At 49.4% G+C, this 17,569-nt stretch overlaps 1 protein-coding gene across 1 annotated transcript in view; it reads left to right on the plus strand.

Annotated features, from left to right (window-relative positions):
• ADAP1 (ArfGAP with dual PH domains 1) overlaps nucleotides 1-17,569 on the plus strand; it is a 47,101-nt gene that overhangs the window by 16,392 nt on the left and 13,140 nt on the right. Inside the window, exons 4-5 of the mRNA XM_066640649.1 lie at nucleotides 1,227-1,309; nucleotides 16,923-17,035. Coding sequence (XP_066496746.1) covers nucleotides 1,227-1,309; nucleotides 16,923-17,035 — 196 coding nt within the window. The remainder of the gene's footprint in view (nucleotides 1-1,226; nucleotides 1,310-16,922; nucleotides 17,036-17,569) is intronic.

Below are 17,569 nucleotides of genomic sequence, written 5' to 3' on the forward strand. Positions count from 1 at the left end.
AGTCGACTCTTACGACAAGTACAGCCAAACTGAGGGCCTATTCTTATCCCCCAGGCCCCAGGGGAAATAGACCTCTCAGACCCAGAGATTGCATATACCCATCATGGCTTGTACCTTGTAATGGACTTTTCCTCCACAAATCCATCCAATCCCACTTCTAAAGACATCGAGATCCGTCACCACATCCTGTGGCAAGGAGTTCCGCAGATTAATCATGCGCCACAGTAATTATGCACTGGAGTAAAGCGTTTCACAGTAAGGTCTGCTGTAGGATGTCCAGGTGCATGCAGGTTGCTTCCACGCAAGTGTCAGTAACTAAGCAGGCTTACTTAGTAAGGCACTACATTTTCTCAGGCAGGGCTCTCACTGTATAGAGCCCGGCACAGAGAAGAGAGAGTCTTAAGTGAATTCACTGTGTGCGAGTACACATATAGTGGTGCCTTGTGGCGGTTTCCCCTTCCCTGCTGCCCTCCCCCTGCTCTGGTTTAGCTGGAGACGGTCTACCTGTGGTTGCCGATGACGCAATCTGAGAAATATATTTCCTCCTGGCCCAGCAATTCAAATCTAAGCAGCCTGATGATGATGATGATGATGATGATAATAATAATAAATAAATAACTCGGTATTTATATACCGCCTTTCTGGTCATCGGATTACTCCTCTGACTTTATTCAAGGCGGTTTACATAGGCAGGCGTTTCTAAATCCCTCCAGGGGATTTTTACAATCATAGAGGTTCTCCCTTTCAAGAACCAACATTTCAGATGGATCTTCCTGGTTTGGTCTTGCTTCTGGCCTCCAGTTCTCCCACGCAGGCTGACAAGCAGCTCCATTTCTCACATGGAGGGCAGCCAAGACCCTTCTTGCTCACACCAAGAGCAGGTGGAATCACTCAGCTGGGCTTGTCAGCTGCTTCAAGGTCTCGCCGTTCTCAGCCGTTCAGGGAGCTGCTGGTGTTTAGTGTTTACTGGTGGAGCTGGTGAGACCCCCTGGTGGAGTCATGTGTCCCCCCTTTAAATCCCCATCAACTGAACATTGGGGGGGGGGGGAAGAGTTATTTTCCATCCAAGTTGCTATGGCAGGACACAGAAACCGGTTGCATAAGAGCTGCAGCCTTCTGGGGTCTCATTTATTTCTGGAAGATGCCTGCATTCTAGAGAGAATTAATAATAATTCTTGGCTGATTCTGGACAGCCCAATTGATTAATTTTCCTCCCCCCTTTTCAGACTGCTACGAGAGCAATGGATCAGAGCCAAATATGAAAGGAAGGAATTTATTTACATTGAGAAACAGGAGCCTTATTCTGCAGGTAATGTGGGGCACGCATGTCACACGGGGAATTTTCCGGAGCGCAGAAGTTTCTGTTGTTAATGTTTGGAAATATTTAAAGTTGGAATGAGTGCAACCAAACTTCTTTCCATGCAGTCCATCCAGCGACATTGAACAAGGGTGGGGGTCTTCTCTTTGCCTGTTGAAATGGAGTGACTGCTGTTGCAACACCTATCTTCTCCTTTCAGTTGGGGGGGGGCTGTAAGATGACCCAGTAGCAGTGCATGTACGATTGGCTGCCAACAGTGGGGAAAAGTTTGGTGACCCATCTCTCTCACCCGCTGAGCTCTTAAAAATTGGGCACCATGTTTGGGGCTGGGATTTGAGATGGGGTCCAGCTCTTGACAAGCGGAAGACCACTGCTCTATGCTGGAGAGAGAAAACCACGTGCTCAAGTTGTTGCATGTTCAATGCGCAGTTGTCTCAGCTAAGGCCCTAACTTTGCCAGTTGCAAGTGGCATTTTTGAATCGGGAGGAGTTTAAAATCCTTTTTGGCCCTCAAGTTTGGCAGGAGGGGAGCTGCTTACACCGGGGCGATCTTTCTGGACCGTGTCCTGCATTGTGGGAGAAGACTAGATCTGACGTCTGGCTTCCTCTTCCTTAAGTTCTGGGAAGCCCAAGGCTGCTGGGTCAGCTTCCTTTGTAGGAAGGAGAGGTTTGAGGCTTGTGGTCTTGACTGCTGAAGTAACTAGCTGACTGCAAAAAACCCAGTACATGGCAGCAGATTCAGAAAAAATTAGCTCACTGACAAGGCATTTCTTTGCTTACAGAAAGTCTTACGTTCAATCCCAGGCATTTCCAGTATAGCGCAGAGAAGATTCCTATCTGCAACCCTAGAGAAGGGGTGTCAAACATACCACCCATGGGCCGGATGTGTCCCCCCAGAAGCAATTTCACCAGCCTCCGTTATAATTGGGCTCTCTCATATCATAAAATTATGAATAAGATTTGCACATTTTCTCTTCTGTCATTTGCAGCGAATGAGTTTCTGTTTGAGAACATAGTGCTTGTTTCTGGCCATCATCTGCTTCATGATGTCACTTCTGCTTAATGATGTCTCCAGCAAGGACCGTGAATGCTATTTGGCCCACTGTATGAAATGGGCCAAATAGTTTGAGTTTGACACCCCTGCCCTATTATTATTATTATTATATTAATTTGTACCCCGCCTATTTGCCCAACGGGCACACAAGGCGGCTTACATCATTTTTAAAAAAAGTAGAACATTAAAAACAATTAGCAGCAATTTACATAATTAAAAAAATGTAAAAACAAACAAACCCCATGGATTTTCATATAAAAGCAAGAACGCCAGCCAGCCTGTCAACAATTAAAAGCTTTTTGAAATAAAAAGGTCTTCAGTCCACGCCGAAACGTTAGCAACGAGGGAGCAGTTCTCAGTTCTAAGGGGAGGGTAATCCACAGTTCGGGGGCCACCACCGAGAAGGCCCTTTTCCTGGCCGCCACCCCTCTCACATCACTTAGTGGCGGCACAGTCAAAAGGGCCCCCCCAGATGATCTAAGAGCACGGGCAGGATTGTAGGGAAGGAGGCGGTCCCTCAAATACCCCGGACCCGAGCCGTAGAGGGCTTTAAAAGTCAAAACTAGAGACCAGCTGGCATTCAGTGATGAAAGTATGAAGCTAGAATAATCAGTCGTAGTGTTGGAAGATCATCAAGTCCATCCCCTGCCAATACAGATCTGTTCACAGCTTCAACATCCCTGATAGGAAGAGGTGTTTCTGGTGACTACGATAGGATTGCAGCCTAAGTCTTACTGGACACAATGGGCTTACTTCTGAGTAAAACAAATAACACCATTTCAAAAACCTCTACCGATAGGTGGCCATTCAGCCTCTACTGAAAGCGCTCCAACCACGGAGAGTCTACCATCTTTTGAGGCACCATCAATGGTTCTGAGTGTCAGGAAGTTCTTTTTAATGCCTCATCATGATCTTTCAGGTTGTAGTGATCCCTCAGTGTGTGTTTGTGTGTTTCACTTCCCTATTTCACTCATTCTCATGACAAGGTTTCCTTCTCCTCTCTCTCTCCTTGCGGTGGTGGTGCAGAAATTGCTCTTGAATTCCCCAGAGGGATGTTAGATTGTCAATTTCTAAGTACAGTGTAGGTTTTCCCCCTTGTATCCACATTAATTCCCAGCTGTTTGCTGGGTGCTTTAATTCCATCTTCCAGATCTTGAAGCAATTCTCAGCAAAACTAATAATCTTTGCATTAGTTTTGAGCAAAAATTCATTTTCCAGGCAGTTTTAAGAAGTTTTTGTTTGGTGAAGTTCTAGCTGTGCATCTGCAAAGCCTTTGGGGGTGGGGGAAGTGGTTGTTGTGTGTTTGAAAATACTAAATCAAAACTGCTGCAGCTTGACTGACAGTTGTACCTTAGCAGATCCTTGGGAGTGCCTGAGTTGCCAAAGCTGAAAATGTGTAGGGAGGCCTGAAGGCATACCTTGGCGGGAGGAGGGAATGGAATAGACTGGCGCAGCTGCCTTCAGGGAGAGCAAGGAGCAGTGCGCGTCTAGGGACCTCTCAGGAAAGAGACACTTGGAGACTTTGCCAGGCACAGCGGACAGCTGTCAGAAATGTCTTTTCCACACCGTGATCCAGCAGTGACAGTCCACATCCCTTAGGATAACCCTGAACCTGTGCTTGTGGAGGAGACACAGTCCCCAATCACGGTGTTCCCCCCACCAGTTGGGATTTGACTGGGGCAAAATGACACATGATGCTCAGTCCCATGTTGTTTGCCCACAATGTGTTTGTGCATACTTCAGCTATAGAGATTGCATACTTACAGAGGAAGCTAGTGCAGGGTGGTGGGGGTGTTTCGGTGATGCTGCTTTATGGTATCTTTTTTTTTTTAAAGCTTGGTATTGATCTTGATTACTTTTAGAGAGAGGTTGGATGTAAATAGCGGAAACAAGCATTTCATGTGCATCGCACACTAGTTCAATTCCCTGGATCTGAAAATGGAGCAGAAGAGGAAGTGTGAAGAGAGTGCTGGGCTAGCTGGGGCATCTCCGACACTCTAGCCCACCACTCTACTCTCCTTCCTCATCCACTCTGTTCTCCTATTTTGTTTTCAAATCTGGGGAATGCAGAAAGAAGAACAGTTGAGGCGAGCAGGCAGATGATGGAAAAAGGTTGCTGGAGAGAGGTACCCATTGCCAATGCGTCTCCCGAGATTATTACCTTGTGGGTTCTCCTGAGCAGACCTGCCATTTCCAGTCCTGATACCCCTATTGCATTGCTGATCTCTCTCTCTCTCTCTCTCCAAACATCTGATAAGATTTGCATCTTTGGAACCTGTTTGTGTTCAATGACTGGTGATTTTCATGTCCTCTGTTTTTGATTTCCTTTAACACAGAATAAACCCCGGATGTCTTCGTTCCTCTCAAAGCACTGGAATTAATGGTTATATTAGCCTCATTGATTGTGGTGCAAGGAGCCCATTCAAGCTGGATTAGTAGCAGAGTGATTAAATGCTCCAGCGAGCCAGCATCGATCCCAAAATGATAACATTTTCATCTGTATGAGCAGTTTCAATTTTGCGCACGGCTTTCAGAGCCAAACGGGCTGTTCGTATTGTCCAGGCCTGATGAAGTGCGGAGTTATTTACACTCTGAGCTGGGGGATGAGTGTTTCTTCATTGCTGGTTGCAACATGAAAGTGACACCATCCTTATTACTGGGTTGCAGAGCCATTTTTGGCAGCCTGGGGGATTGGCTTGGGGCTTCCTGACACCAAACTTGACCCCATGTTCCAGCCTCTGCCACCTCCAGCTTTCTAAATTAAAAAAGAGCAGACTGGACGGCTCTATCCCATTCTCTCCGCCTGTGATTTATCTTGGAGAAACCAGCACGATCAAAGCTTGCTAGAGTAGCTCCTTTATCTAAACGTGCCTTTGCTATTGCAGCAGCAGCAGCATTACGAGACACCTTCAGGCACCCAGTAAAGTCTTTTCAAAAGAAAATGTGTTCGTGCTCACAATGGCCGTGTCACTAGTTGGTGGGGATGTGGTCTGCAGGCTTTCTCAGTTGTGCTTTGCAGATTCTGCCTCCTAGAGGTATATCAAGGCCAGAAATGTGCAAGATGTGAATGGGCTTCTCTCGAATCGCACACTGCTTTGGGGCAGTTTATTTTCGACCTGACAGGTGGTGGAGTAGCTAAAATCGTCTTTATGAACCTGGTCCTCGTCTTCTGCAGCTCCTGCTGCAGCAAAATGTGCAGGAAATGTCACCCAAAGTGATTGAGGTGATAGTGCAGCTTTCAGGCAGGAGCAGATTAAAGCTTTGGTTGAGGGGAGGCTGGAGAGAACGAGTAAGCAACACCTCCTAGCACTTGAGAGTGCCAAACACTGCCCTGCTGCAGAGGAAGTGTGGAGGAGGGGGGCGGGCCAAGTGTGTTCCTTTTCTGCTCCGCTTCCTTTTTTTTCCAGTCCAGGGAATGAGAGAAGGGGATGAGTGGGCAAGCAGTGTTGGGCAATCTCCACTACTTTGCTGCCTTTGACCTCTGAAATTATTAGTTGTTATAAAGAATATTTATATAACACTTTTCAACAGGAGTGGGCCCTCCTTATCTGTGGATTTCAATCTCTGTGGATATCAAACCCATGGCTGGAGGGCCTCCTCCTGGATCACCTCCTGGATGTGACCAGAAGTAGATTCTGGTTGTGTCTGGGGGGCTGTGCATGACCTCCAGAGGGCTGCCCCCCAGATAAGTAACTGTGACCCTGCACGGCTCCCCCACCCTGGATTTTATTATTCGCAGAATTTGGTATCCACAGGGGGTCCTGAAATGGATCCCTGCAGACAAGGTAGTTCGTATAGTAAAATCAATCCATCAGTGGTTCCCTGTCCCCAAAGGGCTCTTAAAAAAAATATACAGAAGAGACACCAGCAGCTGCCGCTGGAGAAGAAAGAATGTTGGGAAGCAGAGGGATAGTTTGCCTCTCTCCTGCTAAGTGTAAGAGGGCACCACTTTGAAATCCCCAGCTATTTGGGTGCATCCAACCTGGTAGCTGCAGAGGAATTGATTTAACCCACGACAAGCCATTTTAACAGTACTGAGTGTATATGAAGAGTCTGGAGACATTGTTCAGTCGGCCCTCTTGTGTTAGGAGCACAGGGGACAAACGGCGCCTGATGCTCGCCTTTGTTTACTGTGGGCAAAATGTGTAAAAGAAGCCGCTTTGATTTAATCGCGCATCGCGAGGCTGGCCCGAACAATAATATTGTTGTGCAGGGTGGGTGTGGGACTGGAAACGGTGCGGCTGGGCGCATGGCGGTGCGGTGGTGGATCTCGGGGGCCCAGTTGATCGGGAAAGACAGAGCATCTTTCACAGCGTGTGGCCTGACAAGAACCTTTGACATTTTCCGTCTCGTAGCACCTCCTCGTGGCTGAGCGGTGGACAGGGCCCTTGTTTCATTGCTTGGCTGTACAAAGCTGGGCCGGGCCGGGGTGGATCTGTCCAGCCTTTGTTCTCAAGGACAGCACCACAAACAAGGGGGAAGCTGGGGGGGGATGTCGATGAGCAGATGGGATAACGGCAAGCTCTGGACAGGCAGGCAGTTCTGCTGTGTGTTTTTAAAAAATAGATGCACCTAAAATCTGTACCGAGGAATTCTTGCCCGATTCTGCAAGTTACAAATTGTGGCAATCAAACCATGGCTCGGTTTGCCTTTCCAGACCTGGGTTCCCCACCTGCGCTTTGCAAAAGCTGCGCTAAGTTTTGCAGGGGCCCTCACCGCAGCATATAAGGGGCTTATGCCTCCGTTTTGCTCCTCCAGCCCAGAATGGCTCAGAAGGGGAGGGGCTGTTTGCATGCTGCAGTGAGGCTCCCTTTGCACCCCCTCTAGCTATGCCATCGCCAGTGTGGCTGTCAGTGTGGCTGGCACCATCTCCTATTCCCTCCTCCTGGGCCTGAACATTCTACATGTGGCTGCTTGGATTTGCACCAGCTAAATAGCTGTTGCAGATCCAAGTAACCTCACTGAGTAGGCTGTGACATTACTATGGATAAGGGGGAGAAGATCCCCTTACCTGGAGATGTCAAGCCTGCTCCTGATGAACCCTGGATGCAGTGGAGGGCCTGCTGCCCCACTGAGCCAGGTCCAGTCAGGATTGGGCTGTCAGATAGACTTGGTAAAAAGCAGCTTTGCTGCGATACAAGGACATCTGCAAGAGGAATCTGAAGGCCTTAGGAGTGGACCTCAACAGGTGGGAAACCCTGGCCTCTGAGCGGCCCGCTTGGAGGCAGGCTGTGCAGCATGGCCTTTCCCAGTTGGCCAACAGACTGAGGCAAAGAGGCAAAGAAGGAAGGCCCATAGCCAGGGAGACAGACCAGGGACAGACTGCACTTGCTCCCGTTGTGGAAGGGATTGTCACTCCCAAATTGGCCTTTTCAGCTGCACTAGACGCTGTGCCAGAACCACCATTCAGAGCGCGATACCAGAGTCTTTCGAGACTGAAGGTTGCCAACACACAATGTTTTGCATAGAAATTGACCTCCTGTTGTTACTGAGTACTGGTTGGCATTGTCTCAAATGGTGAACTGTGGGTCAGAGTGGGGTTTGTGTCCCTCCCACCAGCCATACTTGGGCAGAGTCCACAGCAGGGTGTGATATTTAGGGCTGATCCATGGTGGAGCCTTCATATGTCAACAGCTTTGGTCTTGGAAGATGACACAACCTTTCTCATCCGAGAGGGCCCTTTGGTTGTGCCTTCTCGGTGGTGGCTCCTACACTTTGGAATTCCCTCTCCTTTGAGCTGAGAACAGCCTCCTCGTTATCAACCTTCCGGTGAAGACTGAAGACGTTTTAGACAGCTTCTGAAGTGTGTTCTTCTGCTGCTGTCTGGTTTTGTAGGTATGGTTTTTAAATGACCAAACCTTAGCAGCTTCAGTGTGTCCCTTTTGGACAGGAGAAGCTGAATAGGGACAGTATCTGAAACGACATTTCTGTGTATGCTGGAGGGAGACTCGTACTTCACCCTGGGGTGTGCATGGACGCCCTCCTCCAGTGGCAGAGTTAAATATGTGTGGATTATAAAGCAGGCTGATTGTGCTGAAAGAGCTGGCACCATCCAAGCTGGCCTTGAGCACCAAGATTTCCCATCTGGGCAAAGCAGAGGTAATAATGCATCGCTGATGTGGCCAGCGGAGGCGCCCCTGCTCTTGACAGCAAGGGGGCTGGCTAGAGAGGGGGCTCTCATGCCTCTCAATCAATGACATCACTGCGTCTTGGGAAAGGAATGACTCAGCCTGCCAAGCTGCTAGGCTCACTCTCCAGCCTCTGGTCAGCAGAGAGTTGGTTCTCCTGCCTCCAGCACACTTCCCAGGAGATTGTTTTAATCTTCATTTGCTGCTAAGGAGTTTGCATGCACAAGTCCAAAGCACTGGGTATTCCATAGGTTTCGATCCTGCCTTCTTCCCACCTGATCCAAGACAGGAAAGCGTCTCAACCGTATCAGCTTAAAAGATTGTTGTTAACAAACAGTACAGAAATATTCTAAATAGCAGTAATACTAATAATTAAATTCATTTATTTAAAATTAGATCTCACCTTTCTCTCCACCCCTGGGCAGACGTCAAGGCAGCTAAAGATATTTAGAGGAAATGATAATATGATTAAATAGAAAGAAAAATAAGAGCTGAAAGAGCCCAGAAAAATTAGGCAAAGAGCACAGTAAAAACTTAATGACCAGTCAATGTTTGAAAATCCTGGTGGGGCAAAAAAAAAAAAAAGGATTTTCATAGCCTGTCTAAAAACCAGCATTTTCTGAAGTTGAGCATGACCAAGTGCAGGCTTTGTTGTCGCGGTCCTCGATTGAGTTGGCATCCTTCAGTCTCGGAAGACTATGATGTCACGCTCTGAATGGTGGTTCTGGAACAGAGTGCCCTGTCCAGTGCGCGAAGCCTGAGTAAAGTAGGTATGGAGGATAGACTGTTACCCATGCAGCAAATCCCCCCTCTCCACGTTGCTGAAATGGTCCAATGGAAAGGCAGAGGCCAATACGGTTGGTTCCAGCAGCGACGCAGGAGTTGCCAGAATGTGACTGAGTTCAGCCATGAACTGCCTCAGGGACTCCGGCTGCGGATTTTGCCTCGAGGTTGACTCCTGAAGCATTTTCCATAACTGGATGTAGCCACAAGGCAGTGGAGGTTTGGGATCAGAGTTTTCCTTCTCTCAGTTGAGCTGCCTTCCCAGGCTGACGAGCCCCATCTACCCAGTGGCTGTTTAGTCGCCTCTTACGACAAGTACAGCCAAACTGAGGGCCTATTCTTATCCCCAGCCCCCAGGGGATGTCACGGTGATCAATGTTTAAGAAACTGGTGTAGTGGTTTAGATGTCAGACTACAACCCACTGGCATCACCTGGCAGGACAAAGTTCCAAACAACACAGTCCTGGAACGTGCTGGAATCCCTAGCATGTATGCACTGCTGAAACAGAGACACCTGCGTTGGCTCGGTCATGTCGTGAGAATGGATGATGGCCGGATCCCAAAGGATCTCCTCCATGGAGAACTCGTGCAAGGAAAGCGCCCTACAGGTAGACCACAGCTGCAATACAAGGACATCTGCAAGAGGGATCTGAAGGCCTTAGGAGTGGACCTCAACAGGTGGGAAACCCTGGCCTCTGAGCGGCCCGCTTGGAGGCAGGCTGTGCAGCATGGCCTTTCCCAGTTTGAAGAGACACTTGGCCGACAGACTGAGGCAAAGAGGCAAAGAAGGAAGGCCCACAGCCAGGGAGACAGACCAGGGACAGACTGCGCTTGCTCCCTGTGTGGAAGGGATTGTCACTCCTGAATCGGCCTTTTCAGCCAGATACTGTTCCAGAACCACCATTCAGAGCGCGATACCATAGTCTTTCGAGACTGAAGGTTGCCAACAACAACATAAAAACTGCATGGGAAACAGTCTATCCTCCATATCTAATTTACCCAGGCTTCGCACACTGGAGAGGACACTCTGTTCCAGGACCACCATACAGAGTGCGATACCAGAGTCTTTCGAGACTGAAGGATGCCAACATGACAACCCGCAAGACCTGGTTACAAAGCTCAGCAGATGACCTTAGGCCTGGCTCCCAGCCTAGCCTACCTTGCAGGGCTGGTGTAAGGATCAGGGAAGGAGCGTGACTTGCTGCATCACTCACTCTGCTCTCCACTTCACCATCCTTCCTCCACTTATGACCTGCTAGCAGTTGCCATCTCTGTTTATTTTTTTTACTGCCCTTCCTCCAGGGAACTCAGTGTGGTGGTGTACTTGGTTCCTCTCCTCCTTTTGTTCTTACAACAACCCTCTGAGGTAGGTCAGGCTGAGAGGGAGAGTGGCTCAAGGTCGCCATGGAAGCTTCATGACTGAGCAGGAATTTGAACTTGGTTCTTCCAGGTCGAAGTCCCACTCCCAAACCACTGCATCATCCTGGCTCTCAGATTCTCAGGTCCTCAGATGAGGAAACCAAGGTCCAAACTTCTTCTTTTTGCATAGCTGCCGCAGCCCCCACCCCTGCCTGATTCAGATCAGGACTGCGACACAGGGAGGGTCATCTTTCATTCCGTGCGATGCCTCCGATGCATCTCACCTCTTGCAAAGGGCTGTTCTCCCTGGGAGGGAGGCTACCCATAACATAGGTCTGCATACCCAGGTCTTCCCTTCCACCACCACCACCAATGGAGAGGACCTGAAGAGAGAAGGGGGACCTTTTGTGTGCCTGAAGCTGCATGTCTGAAAAAGTTAAAGGAAGCAGGTCACTCTTCGAGACGGATAGATTTTGGTGTCGTGGAGAAGGATACATCTGGTGTCTGGCCGGATTCTGCTGGAAGCTTCTGCTGGGGATGCTGGTCAGAGCAATAGGAAGAAACTTCTGAGAGGTAAACTGGAGCAGAGATCTGTACCGTCCTTTGCGTGTTCCCCTCCCCGCTGTGCGCACGTAATGCCTCCGTCCCAGTTTTCACCTTGAAATCACAGCTTCAGCCGGGATAATGTCTACCCCAGCAGTTTCTTCTGCTGCCTGCAGTGGGGAAAACAATATTTACATTATTTAACAAGCTACACACTGCAGTGGAACTGCGTGTGACCCATCAGCAGGTCCAGGTTATGGAGTCGAGGCCAAAGATGGAACGACAGAGATTTATTCTGCACTTGCCAAGTTGGCCGGCAGCAGCAGGACATCTGGGAGGTGGTGGTGAGGAGGCAGAGCTTGAATGAACTTGTGTGCCAGTCTGACCATCTTGCATGTGCCCCAAGCACCTTCCCATATAAGCAGGTGTATCCCAAATCCGTCTCTTGAGGGATTTTACTGCAATTGCTCAGAATCCATTTAGGGCAGGGGTGTCCAAAGTTTTTGGCAGGAGGGCCACATGGTCTCTCTGACAGCGTCGGGGGCTGGGGGGAAAGAATTAATTTACATTTAAATTTGAATAAATTTGCATAAGTTTACATAAACGAATATATTAAAGATGAACTTATATGAATGAGTGAAGGTCTTGCAATAGCTCAAGGCCTATAAAAGGCCTTGCACAAAGCAAGGCTGGCCTTTCCTTTGCTGCCTCTGCTGCATCACAGACATGAAACAGCAAGCAGTGGAGGGAGCCCTCATCCCACAGCTCACGCGAGAGGTCAAACAGTCACCCTCATGCTGAGAGCAGTTGCGTCGGGCCAGTGCGGGCTCCAACAAACCTCCGGAGGGCCAGAGGCTCATTGGAGACCGGGGGCTCCCTGAGGGCCACATTGAGAGGCCTCAAGGGCCGGGGTTTGGGCACCCCTGGTTTAGGGCCTCATCCTATCCAGTTTTCCAGCACCGATGCACCTGTGCCAACAGGGTGTCTGCTGCTTCCTGCAGTGGTGGTGGTGGGGAGTCATTGAGGCCTCCTCAAGGTAATGTTTGTTCCCTTACCTTGGGGCTGCCTGAAACATTAGGTAGGATAGGGGCCCTTAGATTCTTAGCGGGGAGAGTGTCTTCAGTTTACAAGTATATTCACAGAATCCTAAGTCCCCCTGCATTGGTTTTGGTGTTTAAATCCCCGCTGCGCAAGGATACAGGAGATGTTCCAGACTTAATTGTAAGGAAAAGAATGTGTTCTGGGCGTTTTGCTGAGCTTTCCTCCCTGATATTCTAGCCAGAAAGGCACTTTAATTTTTTTTTTGGCTCTGTTTCACTGCATTGATTTCCAGCACCTGGGAAACCAAAGCAATTCTTCTCTCACCCACTTCACAGTGTGCTTTTGACTGTGATCCAATCGAAAATGCTCCCTTGGCAGGGAAGAAAAAATTCCACAAGTGCTTGCAATTTGCTATAGATCTGTTGTGCATGCGGGCGTCATGCTCTCCTTTTAGGCATCGAACTAGAAGGGCTTCCTTCTGCCCTCCCCACCTGCCCTGTTCACTCAAGCCTGGTTTAGGGGACTGGAGGCTCTGCTTAAAATCCTTCCCGGTCATTGTACCGCACTTGAGTTGCAGGAGGATGTTGACTTGGAGGTCCTCTTGTGACGCTGGAAAGAGAGCAGACTCAGCTGCTGTCTTCCTTTGGAGAGGAGACGCACCAAGTCTTAGCTAGTCCAAGTCACACCTCCGTTTTAATGTGCTTTTCAGCCCAGTCCTAACAAAAGTCCCACACCGCAGTCCAGCACAGGACTAGAGGCCACTGGAGGTCTCCTTGGGGCAAGGGCACTTTTGTCACCCCAGCTAAAGCCCCAGCAGCCTCTGTGGGGCTAGTTTGATCTGTGCCAGCAATATAGCCGGGGCAAATTCAAGCTCCCCAGTGTTGGGGGGAAAGGCTCGGGAGGGGGAATAGGAAACGGTGGAGACCTCCTCTGCCATTCTCTCCCCCTCAAGCCGGATGTACCCTTTCCCGCCCAAAACGCCCTCCCCTGCCCCCTTGCATCCCCCCACCAGCCAATGGAGCACCTACCTGTAGGCTGGTGCCAGGCATGTTTATAATACTGCATGTGCCCATCCTGCTGGTGGAGTAGGCTGCAATCCTACACATGCTTACTTGAGAGTAAGACCCACTGATGTTTTCTTAGTGGCAAGCCTCTCTGTGTTCAGTGGGGCATACTCCCGGGAAGGTGATCATAGGATTGCAGCCTTAGGCTTCCTTTGCAGTGTTCTTTGATGCTCCAGCCCACACTAAGCACCTTTGATTTCAAGAGGATGTTGACTCCAGAGGCCTCCTTTTGCCTGCTTAACTCCAGACATTTGAGGGCTAATTGCCTCGGATCACATTCATCATTTGCAGCCCAGACGCGTTAATTGGATAGATTGCAAAGCAATCCATTCAATCGATAATGTTCGCCTCCAACCCCGTGCCCTTCCGAGGGTCCTCAGGGAAACTAAACCACCATTCAAAACTCCCATTAAGGAACTGATAGAAAAGTTTAGAGATTACCAGGGCTCATATATTTTAAAAATGTGTGCATTTTGCTTTTTGGCAAGGGGTTTTGTTTCAGTTTGACATTTTGGATTATGGGCTGATGTCCACCCTCTGTACCTGTGGCTTTCTTCTAGTCCAAATGGTTGTGTCCCCCCCAATGGTTGTAATTGTTCTGATTAGAAATTGTATTTATTGTTCCGGAGAACAGGAGTGGCAATTACAAGCAGGGGTGTGGTGGGATATGAGAGTGGAGAGGCGGGGGGGGGGGAAGACTTTGGGATGCTTGATGGGCAGAAGGCTTGCAATTTAACTGCTTAAACCAACTGTACTGCTAAACATAAATTGCTTACCCCAGCACTGTCTGTTCTAGTGGCTGTCTTGTTCCTCTTCCTCTCTGTCCCCTCCTCTTCCTATATTGATCTGGGGAGGTGGAAGGAAAAGCAGTGGAGGCAGGTAGGCAGACAGAAATGGACGCCCCCCCCCCAATCCGCTTGCTGCCCGAGGCGACAGCTTCAGTTGGCCTCATGGATGGGCCGGCCCCAATTCTGCACCAGACAACTGACAAGCACATCCAGATATTACCCCTGCTAATTGGATAAGAGGCACTTTTTCAAGTGGGTGCTCCTTTTTTTAGCAGGGGGAGAGTAACTGGCCCTCCTCACCTCAGCACTGTCTGTTCTAGTGGCTGTCTGCTGGTATTCCTTTGCATCTTTTTAGATTGTGAGCCCTTTTGGGACAGGGAGCCATTTAGTTATTTGATTTTTCTCTGTAAACCGCTTTGTGAACTTTAAGTTGAAAAGCGGTATATAAATACTGTACTGTTAATAATAATAATAATAATAATAATAATAATAATAATAATAATAACAACATAGATTGCACATAGATCTGTCAAGGGCAGGTGAAACAGGAACAGGCTTCTGTCTCTGCACAATTAAGACACTACACTTTGTATTTCCTTGTCTTTAGAGGTGCCTGATCCCCTGTTGGTTGCCTCTTTCACTTCCTGCCAAGCCCCTGCATTCTGCGAATTCTGTGCTACTCAGTGGTGTAGCCAGAGGGGGTGCAAAGCACTGAGTTTTGCAGGGAGCCTCACCGCAGTGTGCAAGGGGCCCCTCCCCTTTGGAGCCATTCCAGGCAGTGGGACTGTGTACCGTGTAGGCCTCCGTTTTGCTCTCACCACCTGGAATGGCTCCAAAGGGGAGGGGCCCCTTGCACGCTGCGGTGAGGCTCCCTGCAAAACTCAGTGCTTTGCACCCCCTCTAGCTATGCCACGGACACTACTTAATTCCACGGCACACCGTACATGAGAGATCGTGGGAAGGTTAATGAATTTCTCCCTGGGTGGAGGCTGACAGAAAACAGACAGGTACACAGGTGATGCCTGGCGGATGCGGTTGATTAAATCGTCGGCTCTGCTGAAGAGCCCCGCGGCCCACTCTTCTCAGGGCTTGACAGCTCACTCTCCTGAACGGCAGAACGCAAGCCGCTTTTTGTTGTGGCTGTTGGAAGGATTCAGTTGGTTGCACCCCGTCCTCGGCACACCGACGCGTGTGATGTTTGTTCCAGTGAATGTCCACCATTTGGTGAATGTCGGCAATTCCAGACACATAGTTGGATTGTCTGGAAACTCTGCTGCTCTCCTACGCGTGTGCTGGTCGGCACTCACTGGTGGATGACTGGGCTGTGCTGAAGGAGACGCGCTATTTGTTTCTGGCTATTTATGTCCGTGTACGTGTGTGAGGGTCGATAGTCACATCTCAGACATCCAGCTTCTTATTTACAGGACCGCTTCTTGCGGAGAGGCAGCCTGTCGGAACCGGCTGCTCAGACAGTTTTCCTTGCCCTTGCCCAAGCAGACAGGGTGTGTCCCATATCTACTGGCTCCCCCAGCCACCAGAAACCATCAGATGCTGCAGAATGAATGGAGGTCTACCATAACCCTTGATGGTACCTTGGAGAGGCTGGCCCATCCATGAGGCCAACTGGGGCATGTGCCTAAGGCAGGATTCAAAAAGGGAGTGTGAAGAAGAGGAGAGGTGGAGGGCCAGGTATTCCTCTTCTGCTCTGTCTCTGCCCCCCCTCTTTCCTTTCCAGTTCAGGAAGTGGAAGGAGGAGAGACCGGCACATCACCAGCCCTGCCCCTTGATCATCAAGAAGATCTGGAAATGGCATAACGCTAGACGTCCTAGCCATGCAGATGCCTGTATGCTATTTGCGCACGTCCTAAAACATTTCAGAGCCTACTCTCTTCTCCAATGTCTGGGAAACAAAGTGATCAAAGCGCAATTTGTTCAGGCATGGAGATGTCAACCGTTCCATATTATGCTGCACAAAGTAGCATTTCGGCCAGTTTGCCTGCTTTTAATTTAAAGAGTTCCAGACAGCTGCATCCCTCCAATCTCTAGTTCTGTGTTGTCACACTTGGGGTAGGTCAGGACTGTTGGAACTTCCTTGTAATCCATGGCAATGGACTCCCTCTAGAAGGGGGCAGCTTTACAGTTGGGCGTCTTTGTTTACCGTGCCTTATCGAGGTGGCATACAAGATGACGACGACACAGTGCTCAGTGAAAACCCCACAAAGACAATTTTGAAATGGGATTAAAAACATGGGCGCAGCAGGAGTGGTTCAGAAGCCAGAATTAAAGAACTAAATGTGGGTTTGAAAATGTGGATTTGCTTTTATTTTTGACGCATGAAGTTTTGCTCACCCTCTGCGGTTCTGGGGATGGGGTAATCTTCTTGGAGAGACAGTTCCCAGGTTTTCCCTGGGGTAGTGGACATGGGCTCCTACTCAATATATAGCTTATCAGTACTAATCTAACCCAGAATGCAGCAGACCAAAGGGCCAAAGCTGACAAGGTATTGGGGGAGGGGCAGTTGCTCAGGAATCACACATCTGCTTTGTATGCAAAAGGGCCCAGGTGTGGGTGGGTGGGTGGCCTTACCCCTTCCCCTCCTCGTTTGAAATCATTTCCTTGGAGCTCTGCTGTTTGACCTACAGCAGAAAGCACACGGATGCCACCTCTGGTTTGGCCCTCTTCCTGGCAGGATACGAAAGAGCAGCACACCTGACAGGTAGCTGGAGGGGTCATGTCTGTTTCCTCTGCCTTGTCGTAGAGACAAAGTTTCAGTTTCATTCCCAGTGTTGTCACCTGCCATTAGCAAATGATTTTTCTGGTCTTGTCCTGTCTTTTTCCTCTGTAGGGTACCGGGAAGGATTTCTCTGGAAGAGAGGCCGTGACAACGGGCAGTTCCTGAGCAGGAAATTCGTGCTCTCTGAACGGGAAGGGGTGCTGAAGTACTACAACAAAAATGACGTAAGAGCCTGGGTCAGTTTGGGGCAGGGCCGTTCGTTCTAACTGTGTGTGGTGTCCCTCGGAGTGCGTTTGGGCCTAACCCTTTGAGCTTGGTCTTCCCACCTATTGCTGCCACCTCTTGTAGGGCCAAAATCTGGCCTGGGTGCCTTTAAAAGCGAATTGGACACACTGATGAAGGAAAAGAATCACAGGTTGCAAGTCTTGCTGGGTACGTGCAACCTCCTGGTTCTAGAAGTGGGCGACCTCTGAATGCCAGGTGCAAGGGAGGGCAACAGGATGCAGGTCTCTTATCTTGTGTGCTTCCCTCTGCATCTGGTGGGCCACTGTGAGAGACAGGAAGCTGGACTAGGTGGGCCTTTTGGCCTGATCCAGCAGGGCTGTTCTTATATTTTTTTTTTTTTAAAGCGAAGGGGGGGGCTGTACTTGAGTAAGGCTGCAGCGTGAGAGGAAGAATGGGCAAAATCTTGTTCCCCTGCACAGCACCTCCAGTCCAAGTCTCTCCCCCTCCCCACGGCACTGCCAGAAACTGCTGTT

The sequence above is a fragment of the Tiliqua scincoides genome, chromosome 13 (genome assembly GCF_035046505.1).
Source record: "Tiliqua scincoides isolate rTilSci1 chromosome 13, rTilSci1.hap2, whole genome shotgun sequence".
Taxonomy (NCBI): domain Eukaryota; kingdom Metazoa; phylum Chordata; class Lepidosauria; order Squamata; family Scincidae; genus Tiliqua; species Tiliqua scincoides.